The 18,787-nt window shown below is 57.2% G+C and overlaps 2 protein-coding genes across 6 annotated transcripts; both read right to left on the bottom strand.

The window, feature by feature from the left end:
• Positions 1 to 413: 413 nt before the first annotated feature.
• Positions 414 to 4,259, bottom strand: TNFRSF4 (TNF receptor superfamily member 4). Of its 3 annotated transcripts, none has more exons than XM_043923733.1 (7): positions 3,075 to 4,255; positions 2,697 to 2,822; positions 2,177 to 2,284; positions 1,854 to 1,920; positions 1,100 to 1,296; positions 802 to 930; positions 414 to 709 (listed from the first exon to the last, which is right to left on the bottom strand). In XM_043923733.1, exons 1-7 carry the CDS (start codon positions 3,214 to 3,216, stop codon positions 639 to 641), a joined length of 840 nt encoding a protein of 279 aa, XP_043779668.1. In that variant the 5' UTR covers positions 3,217 to 4,255; the 3' UTR covers positions 414 to 638. The 3 variants fall into 3 exon arrangements, with proteins under 3 accessions (XP_043779668.1, XP_043779669.1, XP_043779670.1); XM_043923734.1 differs by having other exon boundaries at positions 2,697 to 2,819; positions 3,075 to 4,248; XM_043923735.1 differs by lacking the exon at positions 2,177 to 2,284 and having other exon boundaries at positions 3,075 to 4,259.
• Positions 4,260 to 6,168: 1,909 nt separating this feature from the next.
• On the bottom strand, positions 6,169 to 18,761 carry SDF4 (stromal cell derived factor 4). 3 transcript variants are annotated; one of them, XM_043923604.1, is made up of 7 exons: positions 18,608 to 18,761; positions 15,349 to 15,701; positions 13,318 to 13,454; positions 12,884 to 12,997; positions 7,819 to 7,977; positions 7,443 to 7,618; positions 6,169 to 6,710 (listed from the first exon to the last, which is right to left on the bottom strand). In XM_043923604.1, exons 2-7 carry the CDS (start codon positions 15,651 to 15,653, stop codon positions 6,534 to 6,536), a joined length of 1,068 nt encoding a protein of 355 aa, XP_043779539.1. In that variant the 5' UTR covers positions 15,654 to 15,701; positions 18,608 to 18,761; the 3' UTR covers positions 6,169 to 6,533. The 3 variants fall into 3 exon arrangements, with proteins under 3 accessions (XP_043779539.1, XP_043779541.1, XP_043779540.1); XM_043923606.1 differs by having other exon boundaries at positions 18,626 to 18,721; XM_043923605.1 differs by lacking the exon at positions 18,608 to 18,761 and adding an exon at positions 17,777 to 18,428.
• Between the last annotated feature and the right edge of the window lie 26 nt (positions 18,762 to 18,787).

The following is an 18,787-nucleotide window of genomic DNA, read 5'->3' as shown; positions in this document are numbered from 1 at the left end:
AGGGGGACTCAGGGGCCCTGCAGGTGTCATGGGGGTCGTAGGGTCACCATACACTTGGGTCTAGCAGGGCATGGGGTTTAAGAAGAAACAGACACTTGTGCCCTCTCCTGGGAGGAGCCCCAGCAACCCGAGGGGTGGCCCTAGATGACCTTTGGGGCCAGGGCCTCAGAGTTCCCATCAGTACTCAGCCCCTGCCAGCCCCTCCCAAGTGGCCCAGGGAAGGTCCTTGGGTTAGGGTCTCACGTGGCTGACAGGTGCAGCACTGACTCCCCAGGGCACTTATTTTGGCTCCCCCACCCCCCACAGGTGCTGGGATGTGCCCAGGGAACAGGACAGCAGCCCTGGGATCTGTGAGGGATCCAGGGGAGCCCCTGCCCACCCCCAGCCCCAGGCAGCCCAGTCAGAGGCCCACATCTGCCAGCGTCGTTTATTGGGGGCCCACCCTGGGCGGGGAGTATGCACAGCATACGTAGCAGAGCCCAGGGCCAGCCCAGGAGCACCTAAAACGGCACAGGGCAGGGGTCAGGGCACCACGTGCAGGGGTGACACGGGGGCAGCCTGCACCTGGGGGCCCCCACTGCCCCTCTGGGGCCCCAGCCTGGGGAGGGGTCACCGGCTCCCACCCCAGGAGACGTTGCTCAGATCTTGGCCAGGCTGGAGTTGGCATCAGTGTGCTCCTCTTGGATAGGGGTCCGGAAGCTGTTTCCCCCTAGGGAAGAGGTATGGGCGAGAGGTGGGAGGTGGGCAGGGGTCCCGCACCTTGGGAGGCCGTCTGGTCTGGGGCCCACCACAAGCACTCACCTGGGGGCTTGGGGGTGTTGGTCAGCAGCCTCCAGGCCCTGTGGTGGAGGAGCAGGGCCAACGTGGCAGCCACAGGGGCAAGGAGGCCCAGGCCCAAGCCGAGGCCCAGGACAGCGGACAGCTCAGGGGCTACAAGGAGGCAGGGCCTGCTGGGTGGGGTCCGCCAGGGGAAGGGACCCACCATAGGGAGGGCCCCACCAAGCCCAGAGGGAGTCTCTACTCCCATCCTCCCCACCCATCCCACTCCCCTTTTAGGTTGCGGGGAGGGCCCTGCTGGGGCAAGACCAGGTCCCCTTACCCTTGGGGGTCTCTGTGTGGGGCATGGATGGCCCCTGTGAGGCCTTAGACCAGGAGGTGGTGGGCTTGGCAGTAGTGGACTGGACTGGGGGGCCCTGGGTCTCCCACGGTGGTGTGGCCGGGGGGCTCCTGTCCTCACAGATGGCGTCAGAGCTGCTATTGGCCGCCCGCAGTGTTCGCTTTCCTAACAAGGTGCAGCTGAGGGGGCCAAGGGTGTTGATCAGGCCAGAGTCCCCCTCCTCCTCCCCCGTCAGTGGGATGGGCCCAGAACTGGGGCAGTACCAGGGAGATGTGGGAAGCAATAGTGGTCCACACTGGTCACTCAGGCAGCATCAGAGTCCAGGCCAAAGGCGGCAAGGAGAGGGGCCATGGACTCTGCCGGGGCCTCCTGCGCTTACCCTGCTCCCACCTGCACCTTCCTCTCCCAAACCGCTGCCTACTCTTCCTGCTTGCACCAGCTCAGCCCGACCAGGACAGGAACCTCTCCAATGTGAGTGAGTGAGGCTCTCACACTCCCGGGGCCTGGGCTGGGGTCTCACAGGCTCCCTACTCTGACCCAGCAGGAAGGCCAGTGGGAGGCTGGGCCAGGGCTGAGCAGGGGTCGTGGTGGGGGCAGGGACATCACAGGGTGGGGCGGGGCAAGGGCCACAGGGAGTCAGGCCCAGGAGCTCCCAGCCAGCAGCTTCCTACTTCCAGACCTGACCCGGCTCCCAGACCGCAGGCCACCCAAACCCTCCGGCCACAGGGACACTCACTTGGTCCAGGGCTGGCAGGCCTGGTCATTGCCTGGGGAGAAGTGTCCTGGTGGGCACGGGGCACAGTCTGCAACAGAACCAGCAGGCTCTGCCCATCTGCCACCCCTGGGATGCCCAGAGGCTCACTCCCCAGGGTTTCCTAGAGCCCCTCCCCGTCTGCATGCCACCCGTGGGTCCTGACCTGGAAGACCCCCACCCCCATCTTGGTGTGATCTCCTGGGAAAGAGGCATTCAGCTGAGGCTGGGGTTGGGGCTCTGGGAGGAGCAGTGACAGCGTGTGAGGGACATGCTCCTTCCACATGGCTCCCAAGGCCCCCCCTCACCAACTCCACGCTTGTAGCCGTAGCTGTCCTGGGGCTGGCTGCCCGGCCTGCAGCCACAGACCGTGTCTCTGGTTGGTGTGCATCTCTGCTTGGGTTCACTCCCGCTTCCTGGGGGTTGGGTGGGGTGGGTGCAGTCAGTGGGGAGGCCAGAGCTGCAGAGCAGGCTGAGGATGGGGCCAAGGGTCCACAGCCACCTTCCTGACCAGCAGCCCCTCACGGCTGGGCAGCTTCTGGTTCTCTCTCACCGCGCACGCCACATCCCTCCTGGTCACACGGCCCCAGGGGTCACCCGCGGCAGCTCTGACCACCCTTCCAACACCCCTCCAGTCTGCTCAGGACCCTCCGCAGCCCTTGACTCTGGGTCTCACCCCACCCCCCCTCAGAGCCACGTGGCCCTGGCCCCCTAGGGAGGGGAGGTGCCCTGTGGATCGTTTCAGCTGGCTGTGGGGCCCCGGGGGGCAGGGCAGGCCCCCGCCACGGTCGAGTCTTGACGTGGGTGCCGGGCACCCGTGGTGCTCACTCTGGCTGCACTGGGTGCAGGGCTTGCAGGGCTCGTAGTTGACGGCCTCGTTGTAGTAGCCGGGCTTACACGGGCGGCACACTGTGTCCCGGTCATGGGTACAGCGGCTTTCCATCCCATAACCTGCTGAGGGAGGCCGGGGTCAGAGCCCTGCACGGCCCGGCAATCCCCCAGGAGCCCCACCCAGCTTCTGGCTGGCCCGTCATCCCAGGTGCGGCTCCAGATCACCCACTAACCCAACTACACTTGCCTCACGACACCTGCAGCGCGTGACCCCACCTGCAGGTTCCCGCCGCCCCATCCGTGTCCTCCGATCCTGTCTCCTGGTCCTAGGTCCCTGCAGGCACCTCTCCCCCACTCCATGTCCAGGCCACTCACCTGGCTGGCACTCTTTGCAGCACCTGTTGCCACTGGGGTAGGTGTCCCCAGGACAGCGGGGCTGGGCCGCAGCACCCAGCACGAGCCCAAGGAGCAGGAGGGCTGAGCCCGGCGCCCTGGGCGGCTGGGTCCCCACGCACATTCTCAGCTCCTCTCAGCTCCTCTCAGCTCCGAGGCTCTGGGAGTCTGGGGTTTTTCCTTGCAGGAAGTGGCTATAAGGGCTGCGGGGGAGGGGTGGGGAGGGCGAGGAGGGGACTAGGAGGGCCCCAGGAAGCGCTGGAAGGCAGCTAGTCTGGGAAGCCCACTCCCAGCCTTCTTTTCTGGCCCTGGGGCCCAGGGGCCCCGACCCCGCAACAATACCCATAGGCCTCAGCTCAGCCCAGCCAGCAGCTGTGGTGTGTAGACCCAGGGCCCGAGGGGGACCTGCAGCTCCCCCAGCCCTGCCAGGGCCAGGCCAGTTCTCCAGTCCAGCTGGTCTGCACCCACCACAGGACACTCTCACTCCTGTCTCACGGTAAAGTGCAGCCAGAGCCCTTTCGGCCAGGCATCTTGGCTGCCCCCCTGCCCTGCCTGGCCTAGCCAAGCTGCCCGGACCAGAATGGTCTTGGGATGCCTTCACGTGGCTTGCTGCTTCTAGACACCCACTCTCTCTGCAGGGCCGAACCCTCAGGAGAAGTGGGGGTGGGGGTGGGGGTGGCGCAGCCGCACTAATGCCAATCCTCACCCTCCGCTTCACCAAAGGGTGCCCAGAGTCCGTGGGTGAGCCAGGGCAGCACATGGGGTCAGGCATCAACTATGGGGGAGGGGAGGTGGTACTGGGGGCTCTGGAGCATGGTCACCGGCCCAAGTGTCCAAAAGTAGCCCAAACCAATGCCAGCAGTTCTGATGGACCAGGCCCCTCCTGACCAGTACCCACAGTGAGCGCCAACATGGGCATGGGTGTGCAGGCGTGTGCAGGTGTGACAGAGCAGCTGCGTGTCCCTGAGCACAGCAGGCGTCAGGGGCTGAATTCACAGGCCACAACCCGCACGTGCAAGCCCGACCCTCATGAGGCTTATACTGGAAGAAGGGGCCTCTTAGGGGGCAAGGATGGCGTGGTGGGGTCACAGGTGGGCCTGATCTAGTGTGGCTTGTGTCCATGTAAGAGGAGGTCAGAGCACAGACATGCACAAAGGACGACCACGAGGACACAGAGAACACAGCTGGCTACACGGCAACACCGGCCATGCCCACACCTGGGTCTCCGATGTCCAGCGTCCAGGACTGGAAGAGGATAAGCCGCCCACGCAGACCCAACACATGCTGCTGGTCAAGCACTGCCAGGTGTCCTGGGCGTGATGTGTGCCTGGGAGTGTGTGTCAATCACATGTGTGGCACACACGTGTGGTGCTAGCCCCACGTGCCCGGACGTGTGTGTGCTGCCCCCGTGAACCCCTGGGCTTGTGTCTGGAAGGGGTGGCCCATGAGGACAGACCCTCTGCTCTGCCCCCTGGCTGGACAAGCGCTGCCTCTCCCAACACTCTGGAGGCCATGCCAGGCTCTCCCTGACCCCACAGCTACCCGGGTTTGGGGGGGACAGGAAAGACAAGCCCCAGGGCCCTCGGGACAGCAGGACGGCCAGTATGCCATCACTGTGGGGCATGAGCGGAGATGAGCACAGACACGCATGCACACATGTGCACATGCTTCCTCCCACACAGAGCTCTCATCCTGGCGCCCCACGGCAAAGGCTGGTCACGTCTTCGGTGCCTTTAAAATCTGAACCAAGAGACAGGATTCTCTGCTTAACGGTTAACCTGAAGCTTCAGGCGGGGAGCCTCCCGCAGGGGCTGGAAATCCCCCTCCTCCTGGTGGTGACGGGCACAGGTAAGAAGTTCCCTCCCCACCTGCAGGAAATTCCACCAGCCGGCTCTGCCCGCAGGGGCCACCGCAGGTCGCTGGCCCAGCCTCCAGAGAGGGAGGGTCCACAGGGGAGGGGCAGAGCACCCAGGCAGCCTGCTATACACGCGTGTGCGTGTAAGTATTGTACCCCTCTCCCACTGAAGGTGAGAAAAACATTTTTAAGACAAACTATAGCTTCTGAGATGGCAATAACTCAGGGCCTGGCAGCACCCTATTCCTTACAGGACCACCCTGCCCTCTGCCCAAGGCCCTGACACCTGCCGCACACGGGGTCCACATGTGGCAGCCCATGGACCTAGCTGATTGACATCTCTGTCCCAGCTAAGTTACACCTGCTGGCGGCTGCCCGCCTACACGCTCAGCCCCAGCCACCGCCACGGCCCCGCACTCTGTCTCAGTTCTGAAAACATTCTTTCCTCTTGTTTGTCTGGAAACCAGCTCTGTCGCCGCGCCCTGCTCCTCTGGGGCAGCCCCTCCCCACACTGCTCGGAAGCAGGTCACATGGGCAGCTCAGGCTGGCCCAAATGCCCACCTGGCCGGAGCCCCCACCCCAGCCGAGGCCCACGCATACCATCTGGCCAGGTGAGCTATCCACTGAGGCCCCATGGGCTCAGGCCTCCGACGGTGCCCGGCAGGGGCCAGCTGGGAGGCCGCGAGCTTGGTGGTTGACCCTCCCTCAGTCATCTGACCCCCAGTGTGTCATCTCCTCCATCCCACACGGCAGCCATGCACCAGGCATGGCAGAACCTGGGAAGGGGCCAGTAGAGGGCCTGTTGCCTCATCTCCCCCACTGCAGGCTCCCAACTCCCCAGCCTCACCACAGCCCCCTGAGCTGCTCCTCCCCATCCCCCGCAGTAAGCCCCAGGCCAGGACTCCTGTGTTTTCCAAACTCTGTGAGTGCCCCTAGTTCTCCACCCCCATCCCTGGGAGCTCTCATCCTCAGAGCCCCCCTCCACCCTGAAGTCCCATTTCCTCCTGGTCCCTCCCAGGTGGCCTCACCCAGGCCTGGACTCTTGCTCCTGACTTTAAATTGGCAGCTGAGGCCCCACCAGATCACAGGTGAATGTCAACGCTAGGAAGCCCCGGGTTTTAACCAAACCGCCCACCGCAAAGCTTCAAGGGGAAGCCGCCTGGCCACAAACGTCCGAAGTAATCATCTACGTGGTTTTTCTTCCCATCAAAAAAATGAAGCTGAGAGAAAAAGGCAACTATATTTTGAAGTAAATTAATGTGATTCCTGTCACCAATATTCATGCTCCTCAGAGACTGAAGGCCATGGGCGGGCGGCTCTCACAGCTCTACCCAGCACCCGGCCCCACCCTGGCCACTGGCTGCCGGTTTCCAGCAAAGCTTCACCTTTCAGTTTTCGAGGGAACAGCAGGAGCTTCATCGTTTCCCACGGTGGGGGAGCCCGCCGCCCTGATGTGGTCAGTGTCTCCGGCAGCAGGGCTCTGAGTTCTCAGAAGCGAGATGCAGCGATTACACTGGAATCAGAGTGCGGGCAGCCGGAGAGGTGCTGCGGGGGGTGGGGAGGGGGGCAGGGGATGCGGCGGTGGCTCAGAACTCCTCGTGCACGCTGCGGGCGTAGTCCACCAGCTTGCTGCCCGTGAAGAACTCACTGTACTTCAGCACCTCCTCGGGCTCCAGGTAGTGATTCTGGTTCTCGTCAGCGATAGCGATCATCTGCTTGGCCTCATTGAGGGCGCTGAACTCGTTCATGGGGTCCATGTAGTCCTGCAAGGGCAGCAGCTCAGCCCCGATGCACCCCGAACCCTCCCCGGGCCAGGGGCATTTCCTTATGTTCAGGCTGCACCCAGCTCCGCAGCCAAGACCCCCCTGAGGACACCCTGCACTCATGGGGCACCTGCGCCTCGGCTACAGCAGGCAGAGCCTGGCCTGAAACACCCATTGGCTGGTAGGACAGAAGCTGTGGAGCAAGGAGGTGGGCCTGTTCTGGAAGGCGGGCACCAGGCTGGAAGTGGCTTAGGGCCAGGCAGCCTCCACCTGTGTGGGCACCTCCCTGCCCATATCAGGGTGTCCAGCCACAGAAAGGCAGGGGGAAGGGAGGTCCTGGAGTGGGGCACATGCACACGAACTGCCAGGACGGCAGTGCTGACAGGCAGGGGTTCCCAAACCAGACATCCTGCCAGCTATAAGCAGGGATCAGGGGATTCTGGAATAAAATGCAATGACTCATCCAGCCACGGGAGCAAACAAGCCCATGCAGCACCTACACACGACATCAGGGAAGACACTGACGGGCAGGCAATGGGTCCAGCCTGTGCACAGCCCTCCTGCCCCAGAGTCTGGCCAGACTGCCCATGGGGGACAGCACACCCAGGCCCAAGAAGGGGAGCCCGTGACATCGGCTGCATAGCCCAGCTCAGAGGCTCCAGTTCCCCTGACCAGTGCCCAGCTGCAACCAGACCAACTCTGCCTCCCAGCACAGGATGGCCCCGCACCCACCTCCAACTCCGCCATGGTCACGATCCCATCGTGGTTGGCGTCGATCAGCTCCTCAAACTCTCTCTTCCTATCCCGCACCCAGCCGTCGTCAACATCCTGGCCCTGCTGGTTCTCCACAGTGCCCACAGGCAGAGAGATGAACTCAGACAGCGAGAGCTTCTTGTCACCGTCCTGGTCTGCGGGACAGGAGGGCAGATGTCAGACTCCAGTGGGCACAGGACCACCAAGGCCACTCGGGAGAAACTCAACTAATGGGGCTTTGCCACCAGGTTTTCAGTTTGTGTGGTTTCAGCGTGACCGAGAACAGCGACCACACAGTCCCCCAGGCCACCCAGTCTAGGACCGGCCCAGGCTGACCTCCGCGGCCAGGCCTCACCCAGGTCCCGGATGATCTCCTTGACCATGAACTGCAGCATGCCACGGCTGTGCTCGGGGTGCAGGAACGATAGGAACTCGCTCTCTGTCAGCAGCAGGTCCGGGGGCGGGTTGTCCGCCTGATACCAGCGGTCTTTGAGGTTCTCCAGGACTTCCTGTGCTGAGAGAGGTGTGTCCGTAAGGACCCAAGCACACAGGACCACTGTGGACATCTGCAAAGTTCTGAGATGCACAGCCCAAGAGAAGGTGGCAGTTCGGGACACAGAGGTGCCAGGACAAGGACCTGGCCCTCAGAGGGGAACTCAGCCCCCAGAGAACAGATGCCCAGGCCCCCAAGACGCAGACTCAAACTCTCAACTAAACAGGCCCCCCAACCCAGACATAGACCCCTTCAGACACAGACCGCCCCCCCAACCCCTACTCGCTCCTGGGCAATGGAAAAAGTGCGGCAGCCCGGAGCGCCAGCTCTGCAGGAACAAAGGCACAGCATGATTCCCTTCCGTTTCCTCCCGTTCACTGGGTAGTGCTCTGAAGCAAAACCCAGTCTCCAGAGATAAGTCATGTGTCCCCCAAGCGACACTCACTCCCTCTGCCACGAGAAGGCCCAATGCAGGGAGTGGGGACCCTGGGGGCTAGTGGTCGGCAATGACCTACGTGTCCAGCGGGGGAGGGGGAAAAGCAAGCGCAGCACACCCAAAGCCTGCAAACGAGACCTGATTTGGAAAGAAGGTCTTTGCCGATATAACTGGTGAAAGATTTTAAGGTGAGACCACTGGGATTCAGGTGGGCCCTCAGCTCAGGTGTCCTCATGCAGGAGGGGAGACTGGAGAGCAGTGGCCACGAGCAGGGACCTGGCAGCACCGGCTGGAGGCCTGGAAGGAGCCCGTCTGGGTGCACTGGGTGCCCGTCTGGGACAGCGGCCTTGGGGACCCACAGGGGCTCACCACTCAGCCCTCCCCCAATGCACTCTAGGGCCTCCGGGTGCCCCGACACTGCCCTTCACTTCTGATCCCCAGATCTGCGCACCCCCAGCCCAGACACACAAGCACAGGGGAGTCAGTTGAGGGCTGTGCAGACAGAGACTCCACAACCTCTAGATCCAGGAAGGACACATCCCGACCCACACACACCTCAGGCAAAGGGTGCTGAGGACAACCAGGCAGAGATAACTGGCAGCTGCCCGAGAAACCAGCGCCAAATCTCCAATGCTAGCAGGAGGACCAGGCCCCCAGCCACCTCTAAAGGACACCTTCAGGGGACTGTCTGAACCACAAGACAAACAATGAAAACACAAAATGGAGACATATAGGAAGAAAATAAGGTTTAAAAACAACAGCAGAACCAAAATCCTGGGTGACATCACCTGCACAGGAAGGGGGCATCTATTCCACCCAGGAACAGATTGAAACACTCTCAACTTGTACTCTGTTAAGTTAAACGGGTGTCATCCATATGAGCAGGAAAAAGTAAAGCTATAAGATACAAACCCCTGCCCACAACAAGCAGCCCTCATGGGCACACCTGCAAAGCTGGGCACCCCCTTCACACCTGTCAGGCAGCCATGTGGGGTCATGTGACTGCTGAGAAAAGGAAAGTGGGGCATCTAAACCCCACATCAGCAGAGGGAAAGATGAAAGGAAAAAAAAAGAAATAGAAACAGTAGTGAGCTTATCTCATGGATTACAAAGACAGACTGGCTCACAAAATAAAGCTAAACTTCATGTAGCCCATGAAAAAAGGAAATGCTTTGGAAAGACCAAGCCTCAAGGGCAGTTCACAGGTGAATTCTACACAACATGTGAGGAGGAGGCCACATCAATCTCCACAACCTCTTCCAAAAGAGAGCACAGGGAACACTTCTTGACTCACTCTATGAGGTCCTAACCCAAACATAGAAAGCACACAACAAGAAAAGAAATCTACAGACCAGTACCTCACGTGAATACAAATGCAAAACACTCAACAAGATATTAGCAAATCCAACCCAACAACGTACACAAAGATTACAATCCAAGTCGGATTTATCCCAGAAAGGCAAGGTTGGTTCAACATCTGAAACTCAACTGATATTCACATCAACATGCTAATGAAGAAAAATCACATGATCGTACCAATAGATGCCAGCAAATCTGGAAAACTCACACTGCCCACAGGACTGGAAAAGGTCAGTTTTCATTCCAATCCCCATGAAGGGCAATGCCAAAGAATGTTCAAACTACCGCACAATTACACTCATTTCACATGCTAGCAAGGTAATGCTCGAAATCCTTCAAGCTAGGCTTCAACAGTATGTGAACCAAGAACTTCCAGGTGTACAAGCTAAGTTTTAAAAAGGCAGAAGAACCAGAGATCAAATTGCCAACAGCCACTGGATCATAGAAAAAGCAAAAGAATTCCAGAGAAACATCTACTTCTGCTTCATTGACTACACCAAAGCCTTTGACTATGTGGATCACAATAAACTGGAAAATTCTTATAAAGATGGGAATACCAGACCACCTTACCTGACTGCTGAGAAAACTGGACACATGTCAAGAAGCAACAGTTAGAACCAGACACGGAACAACAGACTGGTTCCAAATTGGGAAAGGAGTACATCAAGGCTGTATATTGTCACCCTGTTTATTTAACTTCTGTGCAAGATACATCATGAGAAATGCCGGGCTGGATGAATCAAAAGCTGGAATCAAGATTGCCAAAAGAAATATCAACAACCTCCGATATGCAGATGATACCACTCTAAGGGCAGAAAGTAAAAAGGAACTGAAGAGCCTCTTGATGAGAGTGAAAGAGGAGAGTGAAAAAGCTGGCTTAAAACTCAACATTCAAAAAACTAAGATCCTGGCATCCAGTCCCATCACTTCATGACAAATAGCTGGGGAAAAAGTGGAAACAGTGGCAGATTTTGTTTTCCTGGACTTCAAAATCATTGTGGACAGTGACTGTAGCCACAAAATTAAAAGACGCTTGCTCCTTGGAAGAAAAACCATGACAAACCTAGACAGCATATTAAAAAGCAGAAACATTACTTTGCCAACAAAGGTCCATCTAGTCAAAGCTATGGTTTTTCCAGTAGTCATGTATGGATGTGAGAGTTGGACCACGAAGAAGGCTGAGCGCCAAAGAATTGATGCTTTTGAATTGTGATGTTGGAGAAGACTCTTGACAATCCCTTGGACAGCAAGCAGATCAAACCAGTTAATCCTAAAGGAAATCAACCCTATAAATTCATTGGAAGGACTGATGCTGAAGCTCCAATACTTTGACCACTTGATGCAAAGAGCTGAAACATTGGGAAAGACCCTGATGCTGGGAAAGACTGAGGGCAAGAGGAGGGTGACAGAGGATGAGTTGGTTGGATAGAATCGTGGACTCTATGGACATGAGTTTAAGCAAGCTCTGGGAGATAGTGAAGCACAGGGAAGCCTGGTGTGCACCAATCTATGGGGTCGCAAAGAGTCAGCCATGACTTAGCAACTAAACAACAATGACAATGCAAAAATCATCTGACAAAATCCATTCATGAACACTCTCAGTAGACTAGGAACAGAGAGGACTCATCACCTTCATAAAGAACATCCACAAAAAATCTACAGCTAACATCACACTAATAATTAATGGTGAGAAACTCAAAGCTTTCCCACTAAAATCAGATTTAAGGCAACGATGCTCCTTTTCACCACTGCTTTTCAACATTGTATTGGAAGTCCTGATGCATTAGGACAAGAAAAGGAATAAAAGGGACAATGATTGGCAAAGAGGAAATACACCATCTTTGTTCAACAATGTCACAACTGCCTGTGTAGAAAACCCAAAAGAATAGACAAGAAACTCCTGGAACCACTGAGCAAGTACAGCAAGGCTGCAGGATGGAAGGCAGACATACAAAAGTCAGTCACTTTCCTGCACACCAGCAAGAACAAGTGAAACCGGGAATTAGAAACTAAAGAGGAACTTCTCTGGTCCAGTGGCTACGACTCTGTGCTCCCAATGCAGGGGGCCTGGGATTGATCTCTGGTGGGGGAACCAAATCCCAGATGCTACAACAAAAGATCTTGCAAGTCACAGCAAAGATCAAACATCCCCATGTGCTGCAACCAATACCCAGCACAGCCAAATAAGTATTTTAAAATAGTAACAATAAACCTAAAAAAAAAATGCAAGTGCAAACAGAAAGAAGGCATGGATCACACACTCAGTGGCAAAGAAGGGAGTCCAGTCCTAGAAACACCAACCCTGACAAAGAACAGTGGTGCCCACAGTGCATCTACAAATACACAACACAGCAGCAGCGGCCCTCACAAAGCAGAGGCAGGCAGGGCCACAGACACCCGCAGGAGGCCATGATACACTCAACCCCGATGGCCAGGTGGATACGAGACAAACAGGGAGCATCACAGGTACAGGGACACGCCAGAGAAAGTCCATCAAGAGAAGACAACACATTGGATGACAACGGCGGCAATGACATGCCGAGGAAAAGACTGAACAGGAGACCACAGGTGGCATGCTGCGCTCTGACAACGCCCATCGAGCCGAACCCAACACCTGGCTGCGAACAAACCCCCAGGGAGGGATGGGAGGGCGCAGAGCTGAAGACAGTAACCACTAATTGTCGTAAGAATTCTTCAGTGATGCTTTAGAACTCAGCTAGCAAGTATCAAATTTTCTATCAGTGAGACAGGTTTTTAGAGGAACTTCTCTGAAAAGCTAAGGGGAGAGTTACATCTGTCGCCACACTCAGTACCACGGTCACCAGGCACCGTGGGCAAGCACCCCCACAACCTCACTGACTCTCAGGGTCAGACTTCGTCCAGGGTTGAGGACCAGTCCCGGCCGAGACCTGCTTCCCAGTGCTCTGGTACCTTCTGCCACCTCCTCCCCAGAGCTCAAGCCACTAGAGACTGCCGTCTGTCCCTGGGCCTCCCCCGCACCATGCCTGAGGGTCCTGGAGGCTCTGCCTAAAGATCCTGCAGGAACATGGGCTGTGGCCATGTCTCACCCATGCCCCTCCCGGCACCTGCACTGTCTCGGCGCCACACTGGCCATGGGAGCCAAGCACTCACTCTCCTCATCGATGTTCAGGTCCCACTTATTCTTTATCTTTTCAGCAACTTCTCTCTCATTGTGGCCTTTGGTCGCCAAAAACTTCACCTTGTACTCATCCCAAGATACGTGGCCTGAAAGAGCAGACCAACCTGTTAGGAACTTTAACAAGGTACCTTTTTTAAAAAGAGAATTTTAGTTATTTTAAGCCATCAGTCAAAAATCCTTGTGCCACGGGCAGCTATAGAGGCAGAAGCAGCAAAGCACCAGCTTCAAGCTTCATCCCTGAGCCCAGCCACAGGGTCTGCCTGAGCCCAGCCATGGGGTCCTCATCTGCACAACCAGTGGGCCCCCCTCCTCTCCCTCCCTCGTCCTAGAGCCCCACTCCTGCCCATGAGCTGTCCTCTGCTGGCAGCCTCAGGCCCCTCAGGGTCAGGCCGTGGGCTGGCCATACCGTCACCATCGGGGTCCACGGCTCGGAAGTGCGCCCTGCTCTCGGCAACAGCCTCCTGGAAGTGCTCAGCCGTCTTCTGCATGATCCAGTTCTGCATCTCCTTGGCGCTGATCCTCCTGTCGGTGTTCAAATCCACCCTGCGGGCCCACAGGCTGTATCAGACAAGGCCTCCAGGACCCCAATAGACAGACAGAACGACGGCCAGAGGGGCTCCACAGGAAGTATGAAACCACCACAAACAGTAAAACACTCTAACCAACAGGGACACAGGAAAAGTTGAGTAGATATGGGGGAATCAGGGAGCACACTGGGCAGTGTGCCTGGTCCTACACCATCAGTCTTGGGACCACCTTGCTACAGGATGGGGAGAATCATCAACCCAGTTCTTCGGACCACACACTTGGGACGCAAGCCCGATGAGCCCCAGTAACAGGACTGGATTTCAGACACCAGAGGAAAGTCGACTTGACACACAGATACAGCCAGAGAGACAAAGAAACAGCTATAGATGCAGGTGTGTCGAGAGGTGTGCAGATGTGAGTGTGTACATGGCTAGTGCACACCCATGGACATGGGTCAGAACGCACATGCATGTGAGTTGGTACACACAAATGTACACACAGGTAAGTATGCACAGATATGTTATCAAGTCCATGGAGAGGACTACAAGCAATGACACCCCAGCAGCAATGCCCACACCCACTGCCTGGTTCCTTATCTCTAAATCCCACTCTCCAATGAAATAAACTAGCACTCCTTGGAGAACTGTGGCAGGAACATTACATAAGGAAGTGAAGCTGGAGTGCCTGACGGTGCAAGAAAGGGAGGAAGTGCTCAAAACAAGGAGCTGGGGGTTGATGATCTCCTGATGGCCAAGGCTGGAACGGATGAGCAGCGAAGGCTGGAACAGGGGAGTAGCCAGACAAACAGCACGGAGCTGGGTCCCCTCTAGGGTGCAAAAACACACCCACAAGTCCGTCGTCCGGAATTCCAGACTACACGGTGGGTCTTCCCTGAGCTTAGCTCCCACCCCCAGCAGGGTGGGCTGCCTCTCCCTGAGTGGCTGCCAAAGAGATCAGAGAACAAGACAAGGAGCAACTCTCCTTGGCAGATACCATCTGAGCCAGGTGACCAGGCCTACAGCCCCCGTGATGTCGTGCAAACGTCACGTGCCCTGATGTGACGTGACAAGAGGGCCATCTCACTTCTGGGGTCTTCTTTCCACAACCCCTGTCCAACCAGGAGAAAACACAGCAGACAAACCCCAAACAGGGACATGCTACAAACACCTGAGGAGTCCTCCTCATAGCTGTCAAGGCCACGAAAAGGTAGGATCCTGAATGGGATCCAGGGCAGAAAGAGGACCCCAGGGCAGCATGTGACCTGAAGTCTGGAGTGCCGGGAACAGTAACAGAACGCTGTCGTGTTTTAATTTCCACAAATCTAAAACTGCTCCCAAAATAAAAACCTTGCGTAAGAAGTGCTGTGGCAACATTACTTCTGCTTGCTCAAAACTAGGTCCTGAGGCTTCTTGTTTGCTTTGGTCCGGGTGGGGACAGGCGAGGAGACAGCAGTTGCCATGTGGCAAAAACACGGGGCCCCACGTGGGAGAGACGGGTGTGTGGGGAGTCTGAGCAAGAACGTAAATGCAGGCTATACACCCCCAGCCCCACGACAACCCCACCAGACACAGGATGTATAACAAAAATGTACAGTGTGGACGGACAGGGCTAGAGCACATCTGGTCAGCCCCAGGATGCCTGGTCCTTTGGAGGCCAGTTTCTGCATTTCCCCGCGACTTGGGGGGTTCCCCATGACCTGAACCCCACTCCCACCCCTGGGTGGGCAGAGGGCACAGCTCAGGGCTGCACATCCATGGTTCAAATGCTGCCAACTTCCCAAGAGCACGTGTCAAGGCTCCACCTCCACAACACGACACCAAGCAGGGACTCGGTACAAAACCAGGGCGGGACCAACAGAGGGGCTGAGGCCAGCCACTCCCATGCCCCCCGCAGCCCCACTGACACCTACTTGGAGAAGATGACCATCAGCTTCCTCCGGCTCTTCCGAGGCTCTGCGTCCTCCTCAAAGTCATCCATGTCCTTGCCCAGGAAGACCTCCTGGTGGAAATCTTTGTTGAGGTGCCCATCCATCTCCAGCTTCACCCCGTTCAGGTGGTCCGGGGGCAGGATCTCATTTTCCTCCCTATTACCTGCTCTCTCTCGAGCAGACGAGTGGTTGGCAGGCCGGGCAGATGCATCCATCAGAAGGACAATGCCCAGGAGCCAGAGGCAGCAAGGAGCCAGGCCACAGAGGGGAGCCTGCCTGGAGGCCATGGCCGCCGGGGTCTGCACTGCGGGACAAGCTGCAAGTGTGGCCAGGAGCTGTGGAGAGAGAGGGGGGTGGGTAAAGAAGCAGGGAGGTGGCGACCACAGCCACCCACCACATCAGGCACTGCAGAAGGCCTTGCGGCTCATCCAGCACAGCTGCCCGCGGCCAACAGCTTGAGGCAGCCAGGCCCCGACTAGCCCTTAAAGGTTTACAAGAGGATCCAGAGCCATCAGCCGATGGAGCCCCAGCAAATGCCATGCTTACTTGGTAACACAAAATACAAGTCCTCAGTTTCCAGGGCCCGTGCTGGACGTCCTGTTTTCGTTTTCTCCAGTTCTTACTCCCTCCCCAAGGTACACCCTGCATCGCTAGCCCTCTCCCCCTTCAGGCCCACAGCCCAGTGCCCAGCACAGTCAGTCTCAACTTGCTGGCAAAGAAGCTGACCCCAGAGTCACAACTCACACTCCAGATGCCAGCTCAGCACTCAAGCCCTGGGACCAGAACTAAGGCACCAGAGCTCCTCAGCCTCAGGCTCCTGCCCAAAGGCTCTGTGACACCTGGGGCCAACAGAGCCCAAACCACCAAGTAGGGAGCCACCCCTCCCACTCGCCATCTCTGTGACTCTCGTGTACACACATGTTCACACGTAAACACAGCATGTGCATGCACATGAGGCGTGCACATGTGCACTTGTGCACATATACACGTGCACACATATACGTACCTACACACATAAACCCACATGTGCTCACGTGCACACATAATACACTTGCTCCAGGGTCCCTCCCACCACAGGACTCCTCAAGACCTTCGTGCCCCTCAACGTGTTCCTCTTGGAGCCTGTCCACCAGGCAAACACCTTCTGACCCTTCCAGGTGCCTCAGAGGCCCCCTCCAGCAGGCTTGAGAGGGAGCAGCAGAGGGAAGCTCCTCAAGCCAGGGTGCCATTGGCAGCCAAGCTGAGGCACAAAGGGTTCCTGAACCACGGTGCCCATCACCAGACCAAGGAGACCCCTGTGCTGGCCGCAGCATGACGGAGGCCAGGGCCATGGGCTCTCCCTGGCCAGCAGACACTTGCTTCTCTGATGCCTCTTTTCTGTTCTACATGCTCCTGGCTAACATCTCCCCTGGCAGGGGGACACCTCTGCACGTCACTCTGACGAGGACAGAGTAAAGAAACAAAGCAAGTAATTAAATAGTTAACCCCACTAAGGTTTCATAAGTAAAGGAAAAAGTATGGGAGACCCCTGTAAGTTAATGATCACTTAAGAGAACAGGTCTGCCTAACCACAAAACCAAGCAGTCTCGAGTAGCAACAAAACCGTGCAACAGAAGCACAAGACATGCCCCAAAGCAATAAAACAATGGTGGAATAAGACCTACATCCTGCCTGCAAAGTCAGGAAGTTAATGATTCCTAGGACAAGCTCCTCTGGGCTCACTAAAAACAAAAATATGAGGAAAAGGTCACATTATACTGAAACCTGATATGATTTACCATACTTAAAGTTACCACCTTTTTACTCAGTCCCACTGCACCAGGACAGCCCCAGTATGACCACATGGGGACAAGGCAACATGACCACAAGGGACAGGGCAGCTTGACCACAAGGGGATAGGACAGTTTGATCACGCGGGGACAGGACAGCGTAACCACACAGGGACAAGACAGTTTGACCAGCTAGGAACAAGAAGGTCCCCGCCCAACATGGAGGAGGAGCTGATGATGGAGGAGTGGCATCTACTCAAGAACGAGGAAGATGGTCTTCTCTCCCTCCCCACTGTCCTTTGGCTATAAAAACGTAGTAGCTTAATTCTCGGGGCAGAGTCGCCTTGCCTACCTGCTTGTATCTCTCATAAACGTCTTATACTATAAACTCTTTCCTCACCTGTCATCCTGGGGATCACTGAATTCTTTCTGCGCCAGACAAAAGAACCTCCACTTACTAAAGACACATCTGTCGGTTTCATGTTCTCTGGGCCCAGATACTACCTGGACCCCTGGACGAGATCCTGCTCTCCTGGCTCAGCTAGCTCATTCCTTAGAGGGGAAACTGTCTCACGGATGGGCAGCCTTACGGCCTTCTTTCCATGTTTGAGAGCACCTGTACCCTCCTCACCGGAACCCACCTGCTGTGCACTCTGTGCTGCCGTCCCCTCAACCACGCCTGCTGGAACTCCAGTTTGTCCCCCTCTGAGAGCACTGTCCACGCAGCAGGCCTTTCCACTCCACCACCATGTGTACGTTTCCGGAGTTCCGAGCAAAGCAAGACAACTTCCTCCTGACCTAAACACCACCCTCGTGACTCATGGCCATAAACACACAGGTGTCCTGTCCAAACGGACTGGACTTTACTTCTGGAAAGAATGGTCAATGCCAGACTCTGCTTGTCTTGATGGTCGTACAGGGGGTGTTATTTACTTGATATTTTGCACAAAGAGCAAATGACCAGGTAGGTATCAGATTAGGTAGACTTCCTCCCCTTGGTTCACAACACCTTGTTTCTGCACCTTGTTGAGCACAGGAGTCAGTCGCTCACTTCTCTGCCGTCCCACGTGAAGGGATTTCAGAGCAGGGGCTGCCCTACAGACTGGGGGACCCTCCCTGGGCTCCTGAACACCCCTGGGGCCCACTCTGTGAAACAGGTAAGGCCACCGTCGTTAAAAAGCAAACGGTTTTTTAATAGATCTGTCCCCGGCTTCAGGAGTCGCACACGGCGTTGGCAACGACAGGCCCAGGCCGAGCCGGGTGTCCCGGGCCTCAAGCGGATCGGATGCTCCCCACCCCCAACACGGCGGGGCCGCGACCCCTGACCCCGCTCCACCGACCCCCGACCCAGGCATCCGAGGGGCCCGGTCGGCGGTAGCTGCGGGCCGTCCGAGGCCCAGTCGGCTTGCGTGCCCCCTTCCCGCCGCCCCGGGGCCGGGCGGGAGTTGTCACGCCCCGCGGCCCTCACTCACCGGCCTCCCTCCCCTCACCCAGGATCCGCGAGCGCGGCCTGAGCGCCCGCTACGGCTCCAAAGGGCCTCCGCTTAGGCCGCAGCCATCTTTCTTCCGGGAAGAGGCGGGTCCGGTGGGGGCGGTACGAGCGGCGCGACCTCCCCACGCCGACGCCGGCGCAGCCATCTTTTCGCCGGGCG

Source organism: Cervus elaphus, chromosome 14 (assembly GCF_910594005.1).
Source record: "Cervus elaphus chromosome 14, mCerEla1.1, whole genome shotgun sequence".
In the NCBI taxonomy this organism is placed as follows: domain Eukaryota; kingdom Metazoa; phylum Chordata; class Mammalia; order Artiodactyla; family Cervidae; genus Cervus; species Cervus elaphus.
Note: the sequence above shows the minus strand (reverse complement) of the source record. Positions and strands in the feature narration are given on the sequence as shown.

Excerpts from the sequence above, each read along its gene's own strand:
- TNFRSF4 (XM_043923733.1), bottom strand. The coding sequence starts at position 3,216 with ATGTGCGTGGGGACCCAGCCGCCCAGGGCGCCGGGCTCAGCCCTCCTG. Across the intron at positions 931-1,099 it reads CCACACAGAGACCCCCAAGG|CCCCTGAGCTGTCCGCTGTC; the intron begins GTAAGGGGACCT and ends GCCTCCTTGTAG. Across the intron at positions 710-801 it reads CAACACCCCCAAGCCCCCAG|GGGGAAACAGCTTCCGGACC; the intron begins GTGAGTGCTTGT and ends CCTCTTCCCTAG.
- SDF4 (XM_043923604.1), bottom strand. The coding sequence starts at position 15,653 with ATGGCCTCCAGGCAGGCTCCCCTCTGTGGCCTGGCTCCTTGCTGCCTC. Across the intron at positions 7,978-12,883 it reads CCTGAACATCGATGAGGAGA|CACAGGAAGTCCTGGAGAAC; the intron begins GTGAGTGCTTGG and ends CACCTCTCTCAG. Across the intron at positions 6,711-7,442 it reads TGACCATGGCGGAGTTGGAG|GACTACATGGACCCCATGAA; the intron begins GTGGGTGCGGGG and ends CTGCCCTTGCAG.